Raw genomic sequence first — 8053 nt, forward strand, 5'->3', positions numbered from 1 at the left:
GTTTAAGGTTCCTGTTTGTATTGGTGATTGATGCTCGGAGCTTTCAGTATATTTAATGTATCTATAATGATTGATTGTGTTTTTCATAACTGATCTTAGTTTTTGTGATATGTCTGTTTTGGTCTGAGCTGAACAAAGATACTGAAGTTTGACTTTGTCTCATGTTTGAACCTTATTGAGAAAAAGCTGAATCCTGGCTTCATCTAACAGGAAGGATTTTCTTCTCTAATTGGCTTTTAAATGCAAAATTTGACTGTAAATGTCAAAGTTACTGGTTCTTCTTTAAGCTGCAGAAGCTTCAGCTAAATGTTCTCTCTCAGTTCACAGAGGAACTGACTTCATTCGTCTTAATTTAGCTTTGGTGTGAACATGTTTGCTGTGAGTCCAGTCTGTGTTTGGTTTCACTGAGCTTCAAGTCTTAATGAAACCTGTCACTGTCTCCTTTTGGTTATGGATGATGATGATATTCAGTTCAATGTGACATGAAATGCAGCAGCTCAGGCTCCATTCAGAAATGTTGTGAGCACAAATGTTTCTCAGACATTATTAATGATCCAAAGCCTCGTGTCTGCAGTGTGTATGAAAAACCTGCTGTGATCACATCAGTAGGTAAAACCTCCATGTTTTTAGTTTAAGTGCAGCTACATGTGTTCAAACACATGATCCTCCACCTCCAGGAAACTAAAGACAGTTCAGTTCTGATCTCATCAATGTGTAAAAACCACTTGTGCTTATTTGGTCACAGTTTGTGGCTGAAACCTGCAGAGCTCTGCTGCTGTGGTCACATTCTCAACAAAACACGTCTCAGAGCACTAACATGTATCAGCTCCAGTTCTTTCCCAGCTGCTACAGGATCAGGTCTAAAGACAAGAAGCTGCATTCATGCAAACTTTGATCTGAACTAACAATCTTCACACATTCAACTTGAATCAAGTCAGAAACAGCATCAACCTCACTATGAGTCACTGAGGATCAGAGTCACTGAAATGTTCTAAAGCATTAAACTTAAAATGGTTGAAGCTTTTTCAAATTTAGAAAAAAGGAAAAATCCTCAAAAAATCATGAGAAAACAATTTCAAATCTTAACATTGATACAAAGTGACACCTCAGTGGTGACAGGAAGTAAATATGTTTTTCACTTTGAAACAGAAACAACTTCACAGACTTTGTTAGTTTAGAACAAGAGATGTAGAAATGTAGGAGAGAGAACAAGAAAATGGTTGAAATTAAGATGAATTAAAATGTTATTAATAACAATTATTCAGATCACTGGTAAAAATTCATAAAAATAAATAAAAAATATTTTTTGCATTTTTCTGACTTTTCCATTATGTGTAATGTCTCTAACTGACTCTTAGAAATTAAAGATCACACAAACATATTCTGTTGTATTTAATTTAACCTCTAATTGTGACTATATTAATACTTATTCATACTAAAGACATTTGTCTCTCTGTTTCTCACCAACAGTAACTGGACAGTTTTCCTCCTTCACTGTCAGAGATGGAGATGACGTCACTTTACCTTGTGGAAATGTGAGAGATGATCAGGAGAAATGTAACAAAACTACCTGGAATTTCAGTGATTCAGGAAACACAGCAGCAGTGGAGCTGGTTAAACTTGGGAAGATTAAACCAGAATCCAAATCTAAATCAGACAGACTGAGTGTTACAGAGAACTGTTCTCTAGTTATAAAGAAGGTCACAGATGAAGATGTTGGTCGTTACACCTGCAGACAGTTTGACAACTCAGGACGACAACTAGGTTCAGACTCTGCGGTTGATGTGTCTGTTGTTACCAGTGAGTATTTACATCCTAATGTTTTCACATCAAACTGTTTGTCAGATCCAGAAACTGAAACATTACAATAATTCTGTTCACAGTGATGAGTTTCAGTTGTTTTTCTCTCTCAATGTCTCCATCTTCACCAGGGACTGGACATAAGGACGATGATAAAGTGACATTAACCTGCTCTGTGTGGACACATGGACCCTGTGGACACACAGTGAAGTGGTTGTATGATCATAATAAGAATGAATTTACAGACACAGAGACACCACAGAGTTCCTGTTCTGTCACTGTGACATTAACAACATCTGACCTTAATCAGAAATATTCTGACTTATTGAAGTGTGAAGTGACAGATGGTTTCAGCGGAGAAGTTCAGCAGTTCACCTTCAGACGTCCATCTTCAGGTGGAACATCAGGTGAGAACATGATGAGCTGTTTCAATCATTTCTAGGAAGAAGTTCCACAAATTATTTTTAACTTGAATGATTTTAAGTTTCCCATTTCCACTGTTCTTTGTAGTGAGTTTGTTTCAGATGTTAAACATGAAGGATTTTCTCACTGTACAGTTTTGTACTTTTTGTTTATTCAGGTGAGGAGAGAAAAACAAAAACAACAACATCAACACAACAAGGTGACTGAACATTTCTCTTCTTTTCTAAATCTATGTTTTTGTCAGACTGAGATCATAATAATGTTTTTACTATGCTTAAATATTAAATGGGTAAATGTTCTTAAATGTTTTATAGTATTAATAATATAATTTGTATAATATTTTCTTATTGGGGTTGAGGTTAAAAACTGTTTTATGACACCAGTGTTTATCATCTGTTTCATAAAGTAACATAAAGTCTCATTGTCCCCTGTTGGTATTTTGTTATTATATTTTTTGATGTGATACAGCGACGACAACATCTGTTAAATCAACATCAACAATGAGAAGTAAAGTGACAATAGTGAAAACAAACACATCAGGAAGAAGAAACAACAAAGGTAGTTAGAGCTTTGTGACTGTTTTACTGTGAGAAAGTGACTCGTCCATGTGTAGCTGCTGTTTATTGTATATATGTTTTATTATTAAACACAGTTATTGCCAAAAATATCGGCATCTTTACAATTCTGTCAGAAAATTCCACCCTTCTCTCAAAAAATGGTTGCAATTGCAAATGTTTTGTCATCCACGTGCTCATTGTGTTTGTTTGCACAGGAACAACACAAAAAAACAGAGAAGAAAAGTCAAATCTGATACAATTCCACACAGAACCCAAAACATGCACTGGATAAAATGAATGGCAGCCTTAACTTCATATTTGGTAGCTCCCCCTTTGGAAAAAATAACTGAAATCAATCACCTCCTTTAACCATGAATGAGTTTTTTACACCTCAATTTTTGGAACAATCTTCTTTTGCAAACTGCTCCAGGTCCTTCAGATTTGAAGGAGGCCTTCTCCCAACTGCTGTTGTGAGATCTCTCCACAGGTGGTCTATGGGATTCAGATCTGGACTCATTGCTGGCCATTTCAGAACTCTCCAGCACTTTGTTTGGAACCATTCCTGACTGCTGTGTGTTTCGGGTCTTTGTCCTGCTGGAAGACACATGACCTCTGGTGGAGACGCTGCTTTCTGACACTGGTCACTACGTTGTGCCCCAAAATGTTTTGTTAATAATCAGATTTAATGATACTATTCACACAGTCAAGGCATCCAGTGCCAGAAGCAGCAAAGCAACCTCAAAACATCTTTGAACCTCCACCATGTTTGACTGTAGGGACTGTGTTCTTTCCTTTGAAGGTCTCATTTCTTTTTCTGGAAACAGAAAATGGTAATGTCCTTTATCAAAAATACCAATATTCTGAAAGACACTGTATATATTTTAGTTTGAGTTATTTTTGATGGTGTCTGCTGCCTGCTCTGCTGGTTCTCAGTCAGCAAGTTCAGGTTCTGGTTTGGAGCCATTAAGCTGGTTGTGGTTTTCAGATGCAGCACAGAAAGTGTAGACTGACTGTTTGTGAAGCTTCAATACATCAGTGTTTTGGTGATTTCCTCTCTACTGCTGCCTAGAACACACACACACACACACACACACACAGACACACACACACACACACACACACACACACACACACACACACACACACACACACACACACACACACAGACCTATAACCATTTGTGGCAGTAGTAATGAAGTTAGCACAGCTGAGTGTTTTTATGATTTATTATAGTGTCTATGAATGAAATGCTTTTTTCCCCTTGTAATACCATCACTGTCCACTGGGAAAATGGACTGAAAGACTTAGTGCTAGTCCAGTATCCAGCTTTATAAAACATGGTTGTGAACCACCTGAGCAGTTTTCAGTGAAGTGACTGGACACCAACTTTGAGTCCAGCACCTAGTTCCTTAAAGTCAAGACTCTAAAATGCAAAGTGTGTTGATCAACTGCAGCTCAAAGGTTTGTAATAGTCCAGTTACAGCAGCTGTGGTTGCTGACTCCTCTGAACAGGTCTGCACGACTGGAAGACTGGGTTAATGTGAGGGTCTGGGGTCGGCTGAGAACGTATTTAATCGGACCTCCAAAGACTCAGAGGGCTGATGAAATGTGTTTAGTGAAAACTTTGTTGAGCTTTTTTATATTTTTAAACAGGTGATTTCTGATTGTATTAAACGTAATTGTGAAATTTTCTTTTTCTGATAATTGTTCCAGTTTGGCTTTGGTGCATCATCGTTGTAGCTGTTGGTTTAGCAGTGATTGTTTTTGCAATAATCAAATGGAAGAAAAATAAAGGTGAGAAAAAAGTAGAGACGAGAAGTTTTGATGAAGCAGGATTTTCACTGTGGACGTTGATCTCAACTCTCTTATTTTCTCAGGGAAGGAAACAGGAATGGATGAAAACAGGGTGAGTTTCATCTTTATCATATTATATCTCACATGTGCTACTTCCAATGAAAAAAACAATAACTGGATGTTACTAAACTGTATTTGTGCAGCAGCTGAGACTAAAATCATGAATTATTTATCCACATGTTGAACAGTCTGTGTGTCGTCTTCTCTGTGCAGACTGATCCTGAAAATGAACTTTCCTACGCCTCCATCAGCTACAGCAGGAAAAAGGACAGTAAAGCTCAGGTAAGATGTCTGATTGTCAAGTAAATGTTCAATAATGAAGAAAATGACAAATTATCGTCACAATACAGTTAAATGTCGGTGGTTGTGTAGTTGGTAATTCTATAAACCACCTTATGAATGAAGATGACTTGGTGATTTTTAACAGTTACTGAGGATTTGTTCACACTACGACATGGATTTGATCATAAACACAGGAATATCATCATTTTTAGCACCTAACACTTTAGACTTACAGGGTCAAAGATCAACAGCTTGTCCCTTCAGAGGTCACCACAGTCATTTGGTTTTCACATCGGATGTCCTTCCCGCCGCAACCCTCCCATTTTTATCTGGGCTTAGAACCGGCACCAGCCCTTGGTGGCTGGGCACGGCCACACCTGGTGGGGTGGGATTCGAACCCACGGCCTTCTGCATCCCAACCCAATGCTCTAACAATGAGCCTTGTACCGTCTTCTTATCTGTAGTTACACAGTATTTACACTGTAAGTATTTGTACCTATCATGTAATATTTAATAAGTACCCTCTAACTGTAAAATACTTATACTGTGGGTATTTTTCTTCTTAATATCTAAGTTTACTTATTGTTACCAAGTAACAACAAATATGTATCCATACGTACTGCTACTAATAAGTACTCAGTAAGTTCACTGTACTTACACTGTAAGTCTAAAGTGTTACCACATAAATGTTTAGGTCATTATAGAACCTGTAACAGGAAATAACATTTACACAAAGCACAACATACCAGCTTATGTGCACGAGCTGATATGTTGGCTCCTACATTTAGGATGTGCTCAGTAACTTGTACCTGTGCTGTTGCTATAGATCAGGCGGCTTTGTCACTGTTTGATTTCCACCTTGTTTTAACAGCAGCCAGACAGTCAGAGCTGCTGTCAGGTCATGCTGTGTTACATCTATTTGTACTTCAACCACGTGCTGCACTCTTTCTCCAGGATCCAGGTGATGATGATGATGAAGGTGATACTGTGACCTACAGCTCTGTGAAAGCTTCCACTGATCCCGGAGTCGTCTACGCTGCCATTAACAAACCAAAGAAATAAGATGTTTCAGTTCCACGTTTGGATCATACAGTTTAATATGTAAGAGTTGGAATAATGAGTTAACTGTTGCAAAGTGAGAAAATAGCTGAAATATATTAATAACAATTCAATATAATTGATCGATTGTGAAGTTGTCCTTAACAACAGTTTGAACATTTGGCGTGAGGCTGCTGAGTGTGCAGAGTTTGCAGCAGACACATGGTCTGAAGCAGCTCATGTTTCCCACGTCCCTGCAACAACGTGTGTCTTTAAAACAGCTCAGACATTTTCAGCGTTGAAAGCTTTTCCTTGTTTCTGCCATTTAACCGAATGATGCTTCACATTTATGTTGGTTCATTATTCATACACTGGAATTTCTGTGCTTTATTGTTATATTTTACATATATATCAGCAACTTTTTCAGTGAGATGTATATTTAGCATCAGTGTTTCAAGCACCAGCACCAGCACCACAGACGTGTTGTTGTTCAGCTCTGTAGCTTTTTCAGTTGCTGCCGTTTTTAGTCGTGAGAAGAACAAACCACCACCTCTGCTGTGGCTTTGTCCACATTTATATTTACCAATTCTCCATGACTCATTCAGTGCAAAGTAAAGCTGCAAACATCACCTCACTGACCACTGACACAGTGATGCTGTCAGATCTTAAAGCTTCTTTCCATCTAATGAACTTGAGAAAACTCTAGTTCCCTTTTTGTCAAAGCAAACTAACAAGACAAGATAATGATCTGTACATGTCTTTTTATACATCCATGCATCTTCTTCACCACATAAACACGTCCTCATTCAGCTCCCAGCACGTAGAGCATCAGTGAGGAAGTGCAGACTGAGAAATGTGTGTATATTCATTTTTAGACTTTTATATAAGTAAAGAATCTTTGTACTTGTTCTATTCTGCTCACCTTTAGTCAGCTTTGATCTGACATAGTTCAGTTGGCTTTGTTAATTTGCTTCCGATCATAGATTATTATTAGCAGTTACTGTTGTGTTGCTCTCGACCTTGGAAGGATTTTTGAGTTTTTTATTCCTTTAATCTGTAAAGTTATTCCCTCCTGTATCTGTGCTTTACATTGTTGGTCCTTCTCTAGAAATATTTAGTTTTGTTCATCATTTTACCAACTTCTGGAATGATCCATGTTTTGTTATTTAAACCTTAACATCTTTCCACTCGCTTCAAACATTTCCTGTGTGTTTAAACTTGGTTCACAAATGTAAAAACAGATCTATATGTGAACAAGATTTCAACGTATGAAACGTGCATGTAATCAGAACAAGGAAAATATAGCAAGACCTGATTAAATGCTGTATTTTACCTTCTGACTCATAACAAAGTTTGATACCTAAACTAAAAGACAAGTTGTCTCTTCCATTGACCCAACTGACACCCAGCTCCAGCTGTAGAAATGTTGGATGCTCTGAGCTCTCAGCTACTAACTGGTCAGAGAAGAAATAAGATTTTCTGTGGGAGGAGCCATAGTCCCGAAATATTTTCTCAATTGTAAATACCACAAAGTTTTTTTTTAACTGATATCACCAATATTCCTCAATATGAGTGTTTTTAATAATTTAGCTATGCAATGAGTTTAGTTTATAGATGAGGGCCAACAACTCTCACAATTTAAGCTCTGCCCTCATCACAGGCTGTTAAATATAATGTGGAAGATTAAATAATTGGATTGATGGTCATCAAATAAACATATTTAGAAATTCACGTTTTAATATTTGTGATGCCAGTAAAAGCTCTTTAAATGTGTCATTTACACTAAGGAAGAATACGTATAATAATATTTCTCTTTGTGCTGATAATCAGAGTCAGGCCTTTTCTGCTGAGAAATTAAAAACTCACAAATACAATAGTTTGGTCATGTAAACTGAATATAATGCATCTTAATTAAATTAAAGTTTTGGTGCAATTCTGAGTTTGGACACATGAGGGCTCCCAAGAGACTCAGTCTATTGCCAGTAGCTGAAGTGAGGCAGAGAAACCAGACCACTGTCATCCGTCTCATGGTTTCACTGACATTATCAGTAATATAAAGTACAGTTGTCTTTATTTTCAAATATAATTGTACTTCATTA

The 8053-nt window shown here is 37.4% G+C and overlaps 1 protein-coding gene across 1 annotated transcript; it reads left to right on the top strand.

Annotated features, from left to right (window-relative positions):
- The first annotated feature begins 482 nt into the window (after window positions 1-482).
- LOC137102893 (uncharacterized) lies at window positions 483-7317 on the top strand. The gene is made up of 9 exons (XM_067482825.1): window positions 483-609; window positions 1471-1800; window positions 1932-2207; window positions 2381-2422; window positions 2692-2781; window positions 4494-4574; window positions 4658-4686; window positions 4848-4916; window positions 5871-7317. The coding sequence occupies exons 1-9, from the start codon at window positions 483-485 to the stop codon at window positions 5976-5978; spliced, it is 1152 nt and encodes a 383-aa protein (XP_067338926.1). The 3' UTR covers window positions 5979-7317.
- Window positions 7318-8053: the final 736 nt, after the last annotated feature.

This window comes from Channa argus, chromosome 17 (assembly GCF_033026475.1).
Source record: "Channa argus isolate prfri chromosome 17, Channa argus male v1.0, whole genome shotgun sequence".
Classification (NCBI taxonomy): Eukaryota; Metazoa; Chordata; class Actinopteri; order Anabantiformes; family Channidae; genus Channa; species Channa argus.

Coding starts and splice junctions, on each gene's coding strand:
- LOC137102893 (XM_067482825.1), top strand. CDS start 483: ATGAAATGCAGCAGCTCAGGCTCCATTCAGAAATGTTGTGAGCACAAA. Junction 4,575..4,657: donor CAAATGGAAGAAAAATAAAG/GTGAGAAAAAAG, acceptor TTATTTTCTCAG/GGAAGGAAACAGGAATGGAT. Junction 4,687..4,847: donor CAGGAATGGATGAAAACAGG/GTGAGTTTCATC, acceptor TTCTCTGTGCAG/ACTGATCCTGAAAATGAACT.